Genomic DNA, 17,201 nt, shown 5'->3' on the forward strand with positions numbered 1-17,201 from the left:
CATAGGGAAAAGGAGGCCGGCCACCTGAGCAGACTTTCCCCATGGCCATCTCAGACAGGTGCAGGAGAGCTGACAGAAGGAGAAGAATCTGAGAGTTGCAGGGCTGTTGTGACCTCTCATTTCACCCCCAGCTCCTTCATCCTAAGAGGAACTAAAACACACATTTTTGCAAGCAGTTTTCTGCTATGTCACGAGTCCCACCTTTGCATGCTGTTTTTATGGATCTGTGCATTTTAAGGCTCACTTCCTCCCCTGATATATATACATACAGTGGTACCACGGGTTAAGAACTTAATTCATTCTGGAGGTCCGTTCTTAACCTGAAACTATTCTTAACCTGAGGTACCACTTTAGCCAATGAGGCCTCTTGCGGCCACCGCACCGCCGGAGCACGATTTCTGTTCTCATCCTGAAGCAAAGTTCTTAACCCGAGGTACTATTTTTGGGTTAGCGGAGTCTGTAACCTGAAGCGTGTGTAACCCGAGGTACCGCTGTACTTGCACGCTGTATTGCAACATTCTAAATTCTGATGGGGGGAGGCATCCCCTGAGTCCTGGGTTTGTGGCGCCACACTCTTGGCCCTGCTTCCAGATATCCACATGTTAGTGCGGCCATCTGCAAAGTCGAAAAGGCCATGCACAAGGAGCTGCTACCACACCCTGAGTGTTTTTGCCAAGCTGGAATTAGTCCTTGGAAACAACACTGCTTGCTTGCCCAGACAGAGAACAGAGAGGTCATATGTATGTGTTTGTGTGCAGAAACGCCCCTATTGTGCAAAGGTGACATTTGCATTTATTGCTCCACCGACTCTTGCATCTGGCTCCGTCCACCACTGACCCCTGGAAGGTTGCCCAGAAGGAAATATGGCCCTCAGGATGAGAAAAGTGCACTACCCTTGTCCGATGTAGTTGCCGTCAACCATATTAATGTGTAGGTGTCTGGAGCAGCTTTCCTCAACATAATGATCTCAAGAGGTTTGGGACTATAACTTCCATCAGACGCAGCCAGCATGACTGGTGGTCAGGGATGGTGGGAGGTGCAGTCTGGAACAAGAAGAGGGTCACAGGTTTTCAAGGATGGTCTAGATCGTAGAGTTGGAAGGGGATAATTTGGTCTAGCCCCTTTTGGTCAACGTGAACCGATGACCCTAAAATTAAAGGTCTCATGCTCTACCGGCTGAGCCAAAAGGACACTTGACAGCGGTGAGATTCTTTTTTTCTTTTCTTTTTTAATAATAATTTTTATTAGTTTTCAATTACAATCCAATAATGTGTATCTGAAGAAGTGTGCATGCACACGGAAGCTCATACCAAGAACTAACTTAGTTGGTCTTTAAGGTGCTACTGGAAGGATTTTTTTAAAAATCCAATAATAGCCTCATTATAACAATGCCAATTTATGATACCATCATTAATACCAATTGTTCAAATACTGAATTATATAATTTAGATAAAATGCCCCCCTATGCTAGATTGGATGAATTGATTATTTGCTTAATTTCTGCGTTCCAAAATCTTATTGATTTCCATTACATTCGGGTCATAATAATAATCCCTTCTACAACAACTGCAGTATTAATAACTTTTATTTGTGTTGACACATTAAATGATTTATAAAGTTTGAGGCACTCAAACGATATCCTTGTTCTTCCTGTGTGTGGCAATTATTCTGTCTGTGATGTTTCTTCCTGTCCTTGTAAGATGTTATGTGTTTCTTTCCCTCGGTTGTTGCTGTTATCCGCCATGCCTAGGGCGAAGCTGATATCCCACCGTATCCCATTGGATTCAAACCCACGACTCTGGAGAGACTGGCGCCTAAATCCAGTGCCTTAGACCGCTTGACCACATTACCTTAGAGCAATGGCAAGGAATGTGCCTAATACAGGGGTGGGGCCAGGAGTGTGCCCCCCGATATGCCTTCTACGTGTGAATCACACATGAAAGGTGCTATGGCAAAGTAGCAATTTGAACCCGGGTCTATCCAGCTCCAGGCAAGCCCTCTAATCACTGTAGCATGCTGGCGTTCTTGCATAGGGAGATAAACAGCACAACGACACTAAACTTCTAAAGCCCACAGCTTTCCCTGAAGAATGCTGGGAATTGTAGTTTGTAATGGGTGCTAAAAAATGTAGCTTCACAAGGGGATGAACTACAGATCCCAAGGTTCTTTGGGGGAAGCCGTGTGACTTAAATATACTTTATTTTTTTAAAATAAATTTATTTATTTAATTTTCCAAATTAATATTTACATTCACATAGTAACATAATATATAAAATCAAGATTCCCAAGAATCTCTTGGTCTTCCCTCCACCCTTTTGTGGGTCTTATTGTTAATCCTTTCCGTCTGCGTCTTTTATATTAATCCACATTTTTATATCTCCATTACGTCCATAGTTCGTTGTTTTATTACAAGTGTTATTCCAATCCCATAAATTATAAATTTTTCCCATCCCTTATTGAAGTCTTGGTCTTCCTGATTCCTGATTTAAATATACTTTAGAAGTCCTTCTTGAGCATGCCAGAATGGTACATGCTCTAGTTATCTCTCTCTTGGACTACTGCAATGCGCTCTACATGGGGCTACCTTTGAAGGTGACTCGGAAACTGCAATTAATCCAGAGTGCGGCAGCTAGACTGGTGACTGGGGGCGGCCGCCGAGACCACATAACACCGGTCTTGAAAGACCTACACTGGCTCCCAGTACGTTTCCAAGCACAATTCAAAGTGTTGGTGCTGACCTTTAAAGCCCTAAACGGCCTCGGCCCAGTATACCTGAAGGAGCATCTTCACCTGCATTGTTTTGCCTGGACACTGAGGTCCAGCGCCGAGGGCCTTCTGACGGTTCCCTCTCTGAAAGAAGTGAGATTACAGGGAACCAGGCACAGTGCCTTCTCAGTAGTGGCACCTGCCCTGTGGAACGCCCTCCCACCAGATGTCAAAGAGAAAAACAACTACCAGACTTTTAGAAGACACCTGAAGGCAGCCCTGTTTAGGGAAGCTTTTAATGTTTAATAGGTTATTGTATTTTAGTGTTCTGTTGGAAGCTGCCCAGAGTGGCTGGGGAAACCCAGCCAGGTGGGCGGGGTATAAATAATAAATTATTATTATTATTATTAAAATGGCAGAAGCACAACAGGAAAGCAGCAAACTGAGCCTCCCAGGGGAGGGAGCTCCATAATGTTGGTGCCACAACCAAAAAGACCCTGCTTGCAACTAAGGTCTCTCTTTGGCTGGTACAGCGAATCTCACAGCGCAGGGTTGGAATGGGAGTGGAAACAGTGGCAGACAGTGGCATCTCAGATTTAGGTGGGACCCTGTGTGACGCGAACCCCTCCTGCCTTCACTTGGACTTCACTTGGACTTCGTAGTTGTGGCGCCTGCTGCAGCACACCAGAAGCTCTGTGCTCCCTGCCTTTGTTGGAAAGATGAGTTTTTAAAAAGGAGGTGTGTTGCGGGTCGGTGGAGATGAATTGCTGGGCCTTTTTGGTTGTGGCTCTTTGGCACACTTTCGCCTGCTCTCCCCACCACCTTCCCTTGCCTCCTGGCATTTGACGAAGACCTGGCTCTTCAAGAAAGCTTTTTGACTTTTCTTTGTAGTATTCCATTTATGCTCTTTTGATTATCATTTATTTTTTCTTTTAAAAAACCTGCAATCCACTTTGATTTCCTGTTCTAAAAAAAATGGGGCAATTGTTTCATACGTGTGTATGTGTGTCTATCTATCTATCTATCTATCTATCTATCTATCTATCTATCATCTATCTATCATCTATCTATCTATATCTATCTATCTATCTATCATCTATCTATCTATCTATCTATCTATCTATCTATCTATCTATCTATCTATCTATTTATCTATCATCTATCTATCTATCTATAATCTATCTATCTATCTGTCTATCTATCTATCTATCTATCTATCTATCTCTATCTATCTATCTATCTATCTATCTATCTATCTATCTACAGGTATCTATCATCTATCATCTGCCTGTCCCTGACCCACACTCCCTAAAGACCCTTTAATTCCCCCCCCCCAACACTCTCTGTCCTTTTCAACACTTGGAGAAACCAGGGGCTCCAAATCAGTCTAGATTTTCACCTGTCTCTCAACATGGAACATTGTCTCTTATTAAGTTCTTACCGCCACCGTCACGTGACTTGGCAGGAGAGGGATAACAGAGGGGCAATTGTTGTTTAATTACAACAGGGCCTGTATTATTCCGGCAACTCGCAGTCCCCTGGAGAGAAGGCCTATTTAATATAGCCCCAGGTATATAAATGATCTATAATGTTAAACCTCGCCGCGGCGAGCATTGTGACCTGCACAAACCTCATGAAAGGGCCGATTGAGAAAGCTTAAAGTGGGGTTGACGAAGAAAGTGGTCACATGGGTGAGGGGGGATAGCCAAGCAAGTATAAATCACTAAGCCCTAACCTTCTTTAAAGGCCATTTCCTCCTTCCCATCTCCTTTAGAGCAATATCCCTCAAGGTAAGTCGTGCGCTTTTGGTTGGAAGGGGATCTTACGTGTTGATGAGCGGATCTGAACTGGCACCCTGATCTTAAAGCAGTTGACTTGGAAGGATGGAAACTCCAGTGGCCGTAAGGGGACAAGGCAGCCGTCCTCAGCATGCGGACTTGAATTAGTCCAGTTGAACCCAGTTGAGATAACTTCTTCCAAAGAATCATGTGCAGGATTGCATTTTAGTGATGGTCAGATCTGTCGATTTCAGTTTCTCATTTTTTCCAGTTGCTAGTTCTCCACTTTTCCACATTTTACTTTGCTATTATTATTATTATTATTTAAAAAGTCTTCATGGAAATCACCAGCATTTTAGTACAAAACTCTCCTAATTTCCACATTTTTGTAAGGCAATTTCCCCACATATCATGCATTTGGTGTGGTATTTTCACTATATATGTATATGTACTGCTTTTGCATTTATTTGGCTGGAGAACTGCATTTGGAGAAGTGAGAATTTCAAAGGGATGGTTGTGTTTCAGTTTGTGTATTAATTCGTAAGGTACCAGTTAGGTTGGTTTGCCTCTCAATGTGATCTGAATCGAATTTCTCCTCCATCCCTGATTTGCGTTCCACTTTACCTTCGAGGCAGAAGGTGTGATTTAGATTCTAATCATGTGTGCAGCATGATCCTATGTGTAATGAAAACTCAGCAGTAGGGTCAGGGATCCAAGCCAAGGATTGATGTGGAAGAAGCTGGTTGATGTAGTCACAAAACTGTTTGGGGTTTTTTGAATTGGGTGGGCCCTTGGAGTAGGGTTGCCATATTTCAGAAAGTGAAAATCCTTTCTGACAAAGTTGTTGAGCTTTTGAGCTACATATTTCTTTTAGGAAATTCTTCTGAAATGGGTTGCCTTATGTCCAGATTTTCCCAGACATTTCTTCCTACTGCTGTATTCCGTCTATAGCAACCCTACCTTGGAGATTCTTGAGGTAGCAATTGTAGATAAGAGATTGGTTGATCTCAAGAGGTCTGCTGAAATTTGAAAGTCTGCCCCTGTGTGTGCCACTCACTGTCTTTTTCCACACTATTCAATTTAAAAAACAATCTTTATAGTCTTTTTTTCCTTTTCATGAAGAGAAAAGCTCTAAGTGCTTTTATTCTCTCCTTTTATGAGCAGTTACTTCCACAGAAAAGCTGACTGTTGCATCACTGTTGCCAGTTCTTAGGTTCCTATGCTGAAATACTTTCAGGGACTAATATTCTCTTTTGTCGTTGAATAGTGGAATGAACTGAGGAGACATAAATAATCTGATGGCTTTTCAATGGGGAAGCTATATTGTATTACCTTCAAAGGAAATATGCACGCCCGGTCTAACATTTTACTTAATTCACCAGGCAAGATTCCTGAAAAACAATGATGGTTATTCTCCTGGTGAATATGTTGATGGTATTGCATAGTGGTGGTAAGTGGAAAATAATGTCCCTGTTTCTCAAGCTCTAGTCATCATTCTGTATGGACGTTTTGCATCAAGCATGCCTCGAGAACTGTTTACCCTATAGGCTCTTACAGCAGAACTTCCCAGCCTTGTATCCACAGATTCGGTCAGGTTGCATGTTCCTTTATCCATGGACATTGGCCATGTTTAATGGGGATTATGGGAGCTGGAACATTCGGAATACCATTACAACATCTGGGGACCCAAGGTTATAGAAGGCTGCTCTATAGTAAGAACTGATGATGATGATGATGATGATAAAACACATATAGGTACATACAACTCTGATCCTAAATCTCCACTAACTTGTGGGACATCTCTGGGAGAAGAAAGGGCTAAGGAGGAAACCCTACAGAAATCCAGAGCAGAGTCCCTAATATGGTTGGATGGCACCTTGTATGCCTGCTTCTGGCAACTCCTCCAGCCAAGCTGGTGCCAAACGTCTTGCTCTGCATTCCTTGGGACCACATCAATGAGGCCGAGAGGGGGGTCTTGTTGTCTGGGCAGCCCAGGACCTCCAGGCACACTACCCAGGCTTGCATCCCAGGGAGGTCACTTCAGTACTGCTAACACAGCTGTTAGACTTCACCCCTGACCTTAAACGGCCTCGGCCCAGTATACCTGAAGGAGCGTCTCCACCCCAATCATTCTGCCTGGACACTGAGGTCCAGCTCCGAGGTCCTTCTGGCGGTTCCCTCACTGTGAGAAGCAAAGCTACAGGGAACCAGGCAGAGGGCCTTCTTGGTAGTGGTGCCCACCCTGTGGAATGCCCTCCCACCAGATGTCAAAGAGATAAACAACTACCTAACATTTAGAAGGGAAGTTCAGGGAAGTTTTTAATATGTGACATTCTAATGTATTTTTAATCTTTGTTGGAAGCCGCCCAGAGTGGCTGGGAAAACCCAGCCAGAAGAGTGGAGTACAAATAAATTATTATTATTATTATTATTATTATTATTATTATTATTATTATTATTGCCCCTGGAGGCTCACTCCATTGTCTCTTGAGACAGGTGGATGCCAACAGGTGATGAACACATGACAAGGTTGCAATCCTCTGCAAACATATCCATAAGTAGGCCTAGATGAAGTCAGTAAAACCCACCTCTATCTGAGTAGAACACAAAGATCAAGCTGTCAGCCAAACAGTAAAATAAAATAATTGTGCATTAAACATACGGTAATTAGATATTTTTTTTTAATTATCAGATCAATGCATCGGCTGCTGAGAGATGTATCAGTTCCTTCTAACTTTTGGGAATAGCCCTACGTATTACAATGGCCTGTGTATTTTCTGATATACAGAAGTTGTGTAAGAGAAGAAGTCTCTATTCACTTCAGTAGAGGGTTCACTTCAGAGAGTGTCCCACCATCACAGTGAATGGGAAATTTCTCACAGCTATATGGAGCTGCTAAACCAAGTTAAAAGTCTACACAAAATGTACTAAAATCCTACAAAAACCACAAGTGTAGTCCCCCCCTTAAATTAAAGTGAATCAAATACTTTTGTAAATGTTGATTACATTATAAATAATTCTTCCTCTGAGAAGATCCTTCCTCCCTGTACTTTCTCACACCCATCCAAATTTCTGGGTAAGGTGATGTTTTACAGACTTATTCTCTCCCCCCCCCCATTTCAGTGAAGCTGGTTGGAGTAAGGTGAAAATTGAACCTGGAAATTTGATCTTAGTGTCGCAGATGTGCAGATAATTCCCACCTATTTCAGAAAGAACTGACTTTGAAGTCTCTGCAACAGGTGGCTGGGGTTATTATTATCTGTCAGATACATGTGCCTTCAGTTCCTAATATGCAACCTGGTCCTGGGTACACAACACACTTACACATTTTAAGTTCATCTTGAATTTCATTTCAGTGAATGTTTAATATAGAAATAGCAAAGGTACCGGTAAATGCAGGAAGTCAACCAAGAGATATAGAGAAGAGGAGAGCAAGTAAGAGATGCACTTTGGATATTGCAATGGAGACCAATAAATGAGTCGACGAAAATTGGCTTCAGGCACTCTATTGATTAATCTTTCTGTTTTAATTTGTGCTCCTTCTGAACGGAACTGGTGAGACAGGAGGTCAAGGATCAGAGACACCAGCAATTCCAATGGATCTTCCGCACGCAGCAGAAAGAGACCTAAGTAAGAAGCTCTTGTTCTGTATCTGTCCAGGAGCAACAGAACCACTGAATATGGGGCGTTGCATGTCCATCTTGGCCAAGTATTGCTGCCTACACTGGCAATAGCTCCTCCAGGTCTCAGGCAGGCTGTGATGGCTGGTGTCCATTGGGTAAGGCAGATGCCAGGGAGACCAACAGCAGGTGGCATCAATGACAGGCTGTGTGCAAGAAGGCAGGTAGGCATGGACCAGGTGAGGGCTCACTGAGGTTGCTGGGGCAGTGCCCCATTTTCTCTTAATGGACCAAGTTCCACTGCAGGCAGGGGTTTCTCCCAACCAAAGGCGGCCCAGCCCATTTCACCACCTGGGGCTAAATGGAAATTGGCACCTCCTGCCCCACTGCTGTCCTCCACTTCTTCTGCTCCTGCTGTTCCCTAGCTCTTGCTGAACTTAAAGGAGCCAGAGAGCTCCTCAAAGTCTTGCTGCTTGCTTGGCTTCTCCTCCAGGGGCAGGGAAGATGAGCTGCAATGTTGCACGCTGGAACGCCTCCCTCTCAGTGATGGATGCAAGGGGTCAGGTGGGTCGAGTGCTGCCTCTTGCATTTCTGCCACCTGAGTGGCATGGGCCATCTGTGTTTCCAACTCTGTTGCTCTCTGGGATCTTCTTTACTGGAGATACCGGAGATATAGGACTAGGGATAACGCAGGCATAAGACTGAACTTCTTGGACCATATGCATGCAAAGTATGCGCTGCCGCTAAACTATTGCCCTTTACCTGAAAGGGCTGAATTGTTTGCTTACAAGAGGTGGAGTTTAAGAATGGATTCAGACAACCAGTTTGTCCCAGTGAGAATTGCCTTCAGCAGTTTCCAAGGGATGGGGATTTAGTGGAACCTATGCAGGTGGTGCTGTGGTGTAAACCACTGAGCCTTGGGCTTGCCAATCGGAAGGTGGTCGGTTCAAATCCCCGTGACGGGGTGAGCTCCCGTTGCTTTGTCCCAGCTCCTGCCAGTCTAGCAGTTTGAAAGCATACCAGCATGAGTAGATAAATAGGTACTGCTGCGGCGGGAGGGTAAACGGCGTTTCCATGCGCTGCTCTGGTTTCTCCAGAAGTGGCTTAGTCATGCTGGCCACATGACCCGGAAAAACTGTCTGTGGACAAACGTCGGCTCCCTCAGCCAGTAAAGCGAGATGAGAGCCACAACCCCAGAATCATCTGTGACCTGACTTAACTGTCAGGGGTCCTTTACCTTTACTATTTTATGCAGACTTAGCTCTTGCTGAAGTGCACTGTTTCATATTGCAGTAGAGGGAATCAAATGCCTATGTTATCCAGGGTAGCCTTCTCCCTGACACTCTTGGTTTCTGCATGCAGGGAGCTTATGTTTCATGACAAGATCCCCACACTGGCGGAGTGGACAGTCTAGAAAAAGACATATGTTGTGATTCTTCTGCCTGTGCCAATTGATTCTAGATCAGCTAGGAGGGTCCAATGAACAATGCTATGGGCTCTGACGCTTTTCAGATCAGCTGCAAAAAATGCATCATTCCCAAATGGTGGCTGCTAAACCCATCGACTGGAGCTGCAGCTGTGTTGCATATCCACACTACAGATGAGAATATTACCTGTAGCGAGGAATAATGAACAATAATCATAGCCTGAGTAGGGGTTGGGTGGCAGAGGTTTCCCAGAAGTCCATCATATGTTAGCTGGCTTTGTCATTTTAAATATTTTCTGAATTTCCTTCCTGTGGCGGTCCCACCCAGAGCCAAGACCAGTTTCTAACTGTACAGCCTCGCTGCCTTTGGTTGGGTTTGTTGGTCACTATAAAGTGTGACAGAATACTGGGAGAGTGGGACAGAATGTTGGAAAACGGTTCATTTTTTGTGATTATCCCACAATTTAGTTTGTAGATGAAATGAAATAGATGAGAGGTGGGCATGTATAACCTTTAACATTTTAAAACTATTTACATTCAGATAACATTACATTCTTCAACGGGGTCTTTGCAAACGTGGAAGGTGTTGCGTTGTTCTTTGGTAAGTGAACATCGTTCTTTTTTAAAAAATTAGGCTCGTTTTAAAGGGAGAACACTTCCTGACACTTAAATATCTGCACGTTTGTTTGTGTGCATGACTTTGAATTGTGGACATATCTGAATGTGCCTATGTGCATGTTGTTGTTTAGTCGTTTAGTCGTGTCCGACTCTTCGTGACCCCATGGACCAGAGCACTCCAGGCATTCCTATCTTCCACTACCTCCCGCAGTTTGGTCAGACTCATGTTGTAGCTTCGAGAACACTGTCCAACCATCTCGTCCTCTGTCATCCCCTTCTCCTTGTGTCCTCCATCTTTCCCAGCATCAGGGTCTTTTCCAGGGAATCTTCTCTTCTCATGAGGTGGCCAAAGTATTGGAGCCTCAGTTTGACGATCTGTCCTTCCAGGGAGCACTCAGGGCTGATTTCCTTAAGAATGGATACGTTTGATCTTCTTGCAGTCCATGGGACTCTCAAGAGTCTCCTCCAGCACCATAATTCAAAAGCATCAATTCTTCAGTGATCAGCCTTCTTTATGGTCCAGCTTTCACTTCCATACATCACTACTGGGAAAACCATAGCTTTAACTATACGGACCTTTGTTGGCAAGGTGATGTCTCTGCTTTTTAAGATGCTGTCTAGGTTTGCCATCGCCTTTCTCCGAAGAACCAGGCGTCTTTTAATTTTGTGGCTGCTGTCACCATCTGCAGTGATCATGGAGCCCAATAAAGTAAAATCTCTCACTGCCTCCATTTCTTCCCCTTCTATTTGCCAGGAGGTGATGGGACCAGTGGCCATGATCTTCGTTTTTTTTATGTTGAGCTTCAGACCATATTTTGCGCTCTCCTTTTTCACCCTCATTAAAAGGTTCTTTAATTCCTCCTCACTTTCTGCCATCAAGGTTGTGTCATCTGCATATCTGAGGTTGTTGATATTTCTTCCGGCGATCTTAATTCCGGCTTGGGATTCATCCAGCCCAGCCTTTCGCAAGATGAATTCTGCATATAAGTTAAATAAGCAGGGGGACAATATACAGCCTTGCCGTACTCCTTTCCCAATTTTGAACCAATCAGTTGTTCCATATCCAGTTCTAACTGCAGCTTCTTGTCCCACATAGAGATTTCTCAGGAGACAGGTGAGGTGATCAGGCACTCCCATTTCGTTAAGAACTTGCCATAGTTTTCTGTGGTCGACACAGTCAAAGGCTTTTGCATAGTCAATGAAGCAGAAGTAGATGTCTTTCTGGAACTCTCTAGCTTTCTCCATAATCCAGCGCATGTTTGCAATTTGGTCTCTGGTTCCTCTACCTCTTCTAAATCCAGCTTGCACTTCTGGGAGTTCTCGGTCCACATACTGCTTAAGCATAATCTTGCTAGTGTGTGAAATGAGTGCAATTGTGCGGTAGTTGGAGCATTCTTTGGCACTTCCCTTCTTTGGGATTGGGATGTAGACTGATCTTCTCCAATCCTTTGGCCACTGCTGAGTTTTCCAAAATTGCTGGCATATTGAGTGTAGCACCTTGACAGCATCATCTTTTAAAATTTTAAATAGTTCAGCTGGAATATCATCACTTCCACTGGCCTTGTTATTAGCAATGCTTCCTAAGGCCCATTTGACTTTACTCTCCAGGATGTCTGGCTCAAGGTCAGCAACCACACTACCTGGAGTATACGAGACATCCATTTCTTTCTGGTATAGTTCCTCTGTGTATTCTTGCCACCTCTTCTTGATGTCTTCTGCTTCTGTTAGGTCCTTTCCACTTTTGTATTTTATTATGGTAATCTTTGTACGAAATGTTCCTTTCATATCTCCAATTTTCTTGAACTGATCTCTGGTTCTTCCCATTCTATAGTTTTCCTCTATTTCTTTGCATTGCTCGTTTAAGAAGGCCTTCTTGTCTCTCCTTGCTATTCTTTGGAAATCTGCATTCAATTTCCTGTATCTTTCACTATCTCCCTCGCATTTTGCTTGCCTTCTCTCCCCCACTATTTGTAAGGCCTCGTTGGACAGCCACTTTGCTTTCTTGCATTTCCTTTTCATTGGGATGGTTTTAGTTGCTGCCTCTTGTATAATGTTACGAGCCTCCATCCATAGTTCTTCAGGCACTCTGTCCACCAAATCTAAATCCTTAAACCTGTTCCTCACTTCCATTGTGTATTCATAAGGGATTTGACTTAGATTGTATCTTGCCGGCCCAGTGGTTTTTCCTACTTTCTTCAGTTTAAGCTTGAATTTTGCTATAAGAAGCTGATGATCTGAGCCACAGTCAGCTCCAGGTCTTGTTTTTGCTGACTGTATAGAGCTTCTCCATCTTTGGCTGCAGAGAATATAATCAATCTGATTTCGATGCTGCCCATCTGGTGATGTCCATGTGTAGAGTCGTCTCTTGTGTTGTTGGAAAAGAGTGTTTGTGATGACCAGCTTGTTCTCTTGGCAGAACTCTATTAGCCTTTGCCCTGCTTCATTTTGAACTCCAAGGCCAAACTTGCCAGTTGTTCCTTTTATCTCTTGACTCCCTACTTTAGCATTTCAATCCCCTATAATGAGAAGAACATCCTTCTTTGGTGTCATTTCTATAAGGTGTTGTAAGTCTTCATAGAAATGGTCAATTTCAGTTTCTTCAGCACCAGTGGTTGGTGCATAAACTTGGATTACTGTGATGTTAAAAGGTCTGCCTTGGTTTCATATCGAGATCATTCTATCATTTTTGAGATTGCATCCCAGTACAGCTTTTGTCACTCTTTTGTTGACTATGAGGGCCACTCCATTCCTTTTACGGTATTCTTGCCCACAGTAGTAGATGTGATGGTCATCCGAACTGAATTCGCCCATTCCCGTTCATTTTAGTTCACTGATGCCCAGGATGTCAATATTTATTCTTGCCACCTCATTTTTGACCACATCCAACTTACCCAGGTTCATGGTTCTTACATTCCAGGTTCCTATGCAATATTTTTCTTTACAGCATTGGACTTTCCTTTCGCTTCCAGGCATATCTGCAACTAAGTGTCCTTTCGGCTTTGGCCCAGCCGCTTCATCAGCTCTGAATCTACTTGTACTTGTCCTCTGCTCTTCCTCAGTAGCATGTTGGACGCCTTCCGACCTGAGGGGCTCATCTTCCAGCGTCGTAACTTTTATATGCCTGTTGTCTTTGTCCATGGAGTTTTCTTGGCAGGGATACTGGAGTGGCTTGCCGGTTCCTGCTCCAGGTGGATCACGTTTGGTCAAAACTCTCCACTATGACTTGTCCATTTTGGGTAGCCCTGCACGGCATAGCTCATAGCTTCTCTGAGTTATTCAAGCACCTTTGCCGCAGCAAGGCAGTGATCCATGAAGGGGGCCTATGTGCATAATCCAGAACAAAAAAAGTGGTGCTGTGTATCAGGAAGAGAACTGCTGCAGCGTGACAGGCTGCGTTTCAGAATTCCAGTCTTCCATTCCCTCACCCCTTGGTCCTGTATACCTGAAGGAGCATCTCCACCCCCATCGTTCAGCCTGGACACTGAGATCCAGCGCCGAGGGCCTTCTGGCGGTTCCCTCATTGTGAGAAGTGAGATTACAGAAAACCAGACAGAGGGCCTTCTCGGTAGTGGCGCCCGCCCTGTGGAATGCCCCCCCCATCAGATGTGAAGGAAATAAGCAGCTATCTTATCTGTAAAAGACATCTGAAGGCAGCCCTGTTTAGGGAAGTTTTTAGTATTTAATGCTGTATTGTTTTTAACACTTGATTGGGAGCCTCCCAGAGTGGCTGGGGAAACTCAGCCAGATGGGCGGGGTAAAAATAATAAATTATTATTATTATTATTTCCTACTTGGCCACACAACAGTCAGCATTCCATGCCCACTGACCCCTTTCCATCCTCATTGGGCTGTTTTTATCCCTCACCCTTAAGAGATTTTTTTCTAAAGGTTTTTTTTCCTACTCCCCCCCCCCAAGCATTCTGATATCTCCCTCTTCTGTATGGGTGAAAGAGCTTTGGCTACTGAAGCAATGCCACTCACTTGCCAGTCTCCCACTTTCCCAAACAAACTTGGAGAGAATTCATGCTGGAGAGGACCTGCTGGGAATAAATGAGTCTGTATAAGTCTGATCATTAGGGTTGAGGAGTATCATTTTCTGTTGGGAGGCATGGGATTTAGAGTTTCCTCTGCCTCCCTGTCCAATTCACTGAATCGGCATGATTGAAGTTACTCAGTTAGGAGGCACCGGGAAACTGCAAACCCCCATGCATCCCAGCAGGAAATGTGCCCCTCAATATGCTTGGGACCATGCAGGCCATAAGAGCTCTCACATCACTCTCCCTACTTTACAATGGTTACTTGGGGAACTGGCATGGGGGTCAGGAGAACATAGGAATCTGCACTATACAGAATCAGACCACTGGTTCGTCTAGCTTTGTGCTGTCTATACCAATTGGTGGTAGCTCTCCAGGGTTTCAGGCAGCGCTGTCTCCCAGCAGATGCTCTACCACTGAGCTACAACCTTTTCTCCAAAGGGTGTTCTCCTTGAGGTGTGTGTGTGTGTGTTTCTGAGGATTCTCTGGAAAGCCTCCAAAATAACAATTTATGAGATGAGCCCGGTTGACTCACTACAAACAACCTTCAGACTCTGAATTCACATTATGGTTGTCCCTGCAGACTGTTTGGGTTCTCAGTTCACCTGGCTCCAGTCCATCTTTACCAGCTTCCCTGCGCTGCTCAACTTTGTGAGCAAAATGAGGTGTGTGACCGACATTTGCCCGAGAGATTTCGAAGACTACGGCTGCACCTGCCGATTTGAAATGGAGGGTCTCCCCGCAGATGAGTTTGATGGGTGAGTCTGGAATATTCATGATTACATTCCCATTTTGCAGAGGTTTTGTGAGGGACGCCTGTCCGTGTCTGGTTGCTTGCTGTAACAACGGCCTGTAAGACTACAGAGTCATAGAATCATAGAGTTTGAAGGGACCCCGAGGGTCATGTAGTCCAACCCCCTGCAATGCAGGAATCTCAGCTAAAGCATCCAGGACAGATGGCCACCCAACCTCTGCTTAAAAATCTCCAAGGAATGAGAGTCCACCACCTCTTGAGGGAGACTGTCTAGTACGATAAAGGTAAAGGGACCCCTGACTATTAGGTCCAGTCGCGGACGACTCTGGGGTTGCGGCGCTCATCTCGCTTTATTGGCCGAGGGAGCCGGCGTACAGCTTCCAGGTCATGTGGCCAGCATGACTTAAGCCACTTCTGGTGAACCAGAGCAGCTCACGGAAACGCCATTTACCTTCCCACAGGAACGGTACCTATTTATCTACTTGCACTTTGATGTGCTTTGAACTGCTAGGTTGGCAGGAGCAGGGACCAAACAAAGGGAGCTCACCCCGTCGCGGGGATTCGAACCGCTGACCTTCTGATCGGCAAGCTCTAGGCTCTGTGGTTTAACCCACAGCGCCACCCGCATCCAGGAACATTAATTCTGACTTTGTTGACTGCCTGGAACTGTAAAAACAAGAGGCTGCCATGCATTATAACCTGGTTCACATGTCACCTTAAATCTAGGGTGGATAACCTTTGATAACCAACAGAAGTCCAAATTGTTGGAAAAACGCCCGGGAAGGCTGCCAACTTCCCAAGTCTTCAGAGCGTCTCTCTGGTGGTCCTCTCTGGCTATAAATCTCCTTCATTCCAGAGAGACCAGTGATAGGCAACCCATCTCTCCTAAAAAGACCACACCAGTCTTCCGGCATATCATAGCAGAAGAAAGACTCAATTGTAGTTCTAAACTACTTTATTTACAGTCTATATACAGAGACTCCGTCAGTATTTCTGTGCTCTCTGAACACCGGTGCAGAACTGCGACACACACAGAAGTGAAACTCAGTACTCAGAAGAAAGAGATAATACAGACTTCCTTTCTCACGCTCTCTGAGACACTCACGTGATGTATACAATCACAGTACCACTCACTGGAGCAGCTCGGATAGATAAAAATCCTAACACGAATTTGGGCTGAAATGCTTTCTGGGCTATAGATCTATAGGCACACTTTACCCTAGCAGCCCATGAAGTGGATTGGGCACCTGGTAGGACTAGGTCCCTCAAGACCAAGGTTCAAATTCCCTCCCACCCATGAAACTCACTGAGTTACCTTGGGCTAGTCACAGTCCCTTGAGCTGGCCCACCTCACAGGGTTGTTTTATTAGGACAAAATGGGGGAGCGGAGAACCGTATGTGCCACCTTGAGATCGTTTGAGGAAAGGTGGGACATGAATGTAATAAGAATGTTCAAAATAAATAAATAAAATTAGTGTTTTAGTGCACTTTTGGGGGGAGGGGTGACTAGAGAGTCGCACCACGGAATTCAGATAAGTGTGAATGCTGAAGTGTTACAGTTCACGTCTTTTTTCGGGAAGTGAAAATTAGGTATTAAAATGCAAACTAAACAGATTAAGTGGCTAAGCCAAGAATCACATTCTGAATAGCCTTATATTAATTATTTGATTGTTACACCCCCAACACCTGCATGCCAAACAAGCTGCTGTTTTGAGCACCGCAAGTGTTACGAAGAAGCAACAGAAGAAGAATGTGTGTGGGACCCGGCAAAGATTTCGACGGATGTCAGCTGCCTCACCAAAAACATCACCTGCGGTAAGATTGAGGGCTTTGTAATAAATGCTATGAATGCTTCGTCCCCGTTCCCCCTCCTCTCCCAAGGTTCCTTTGCCTTCAGATGAATAGGCCTCTAAGACACACCTATTCTGGCTTGTTTTTTGTCTGGTGGGCTAAATGTTATGAACAGTGCCAGGCAAATTCTAAGAACTGTTCAACACTACAGTAAGCCTGCAACTTACACAGCGGCTATATTTTGGGGATTGCCCCTAAAGCCAAAATCACATCTAGTCCAAACCCACTGGTTCAATGGTGAGTGAGACTGCCAAAGTATTTGTCCTGGAATATTATTTCTAATTATTATTATTAGCCACATTATTAGCTCCAGAATGGATCCCATTCGCATCCAGAGGCACCACTGTACTGTGTTCCAGAATGTAGGACTATTGTCCTTTGTTTCTTTCTCTCTTTGCTGTCTGACGAGAAAGA

The 17,201-nt window shown here is 44.5% G+C and overlaps 1 protein-coding gene across 3 annotated transcripts in view; it reads left to right on the forward strand.

The window, feature by feature from the left end:
- The first annotated feature begins 4,282 nt into the window (after positions 1-4,282).
- OC90 (otoconin 90) overlaps positions 4,283-17,201 on the forward strand; it is a 31,567-nt gene continuing 18,648 nt past the window's right edge. The window contains exons 1-6 of one of the 3 annotated variants that reach the window (XM_083516755.1): positions 4,283-4,496; positions 5,867-5,934; positions 8,049-8,114; positions 10,072-10,131; positions 14,766-14,940; positions 16,639-16,751. In XM_083516755.1, coding sequence (XP_083372881.1) covers positions 5,886-5,934; positions 8,049-8,114; positions 10,072-10,131; positions 14,766-14,940; positions 16,639-16,751 — 463 coding nt within the window. In that variant the 5' untranslated portion in view covers positions 4,283-4,496; positions 5,867-5,885. The other 2 variants (XM_083516756.1, XM_083516757.1) reach the window with 2 other exon arrangements.

Source organism: Podarcis liolepis, assembly GCF_965112155.1.
Source record: "Podarcis liolepis genome assembly, chromosome: 8".
NCBI classification, from domain to species: domain Eukaryota; kingdom Metazoa; phylum Chordata; class Lepidosauria; order Squamata; family Lacertidae; genus Podarcis; species Podarcis liolepis.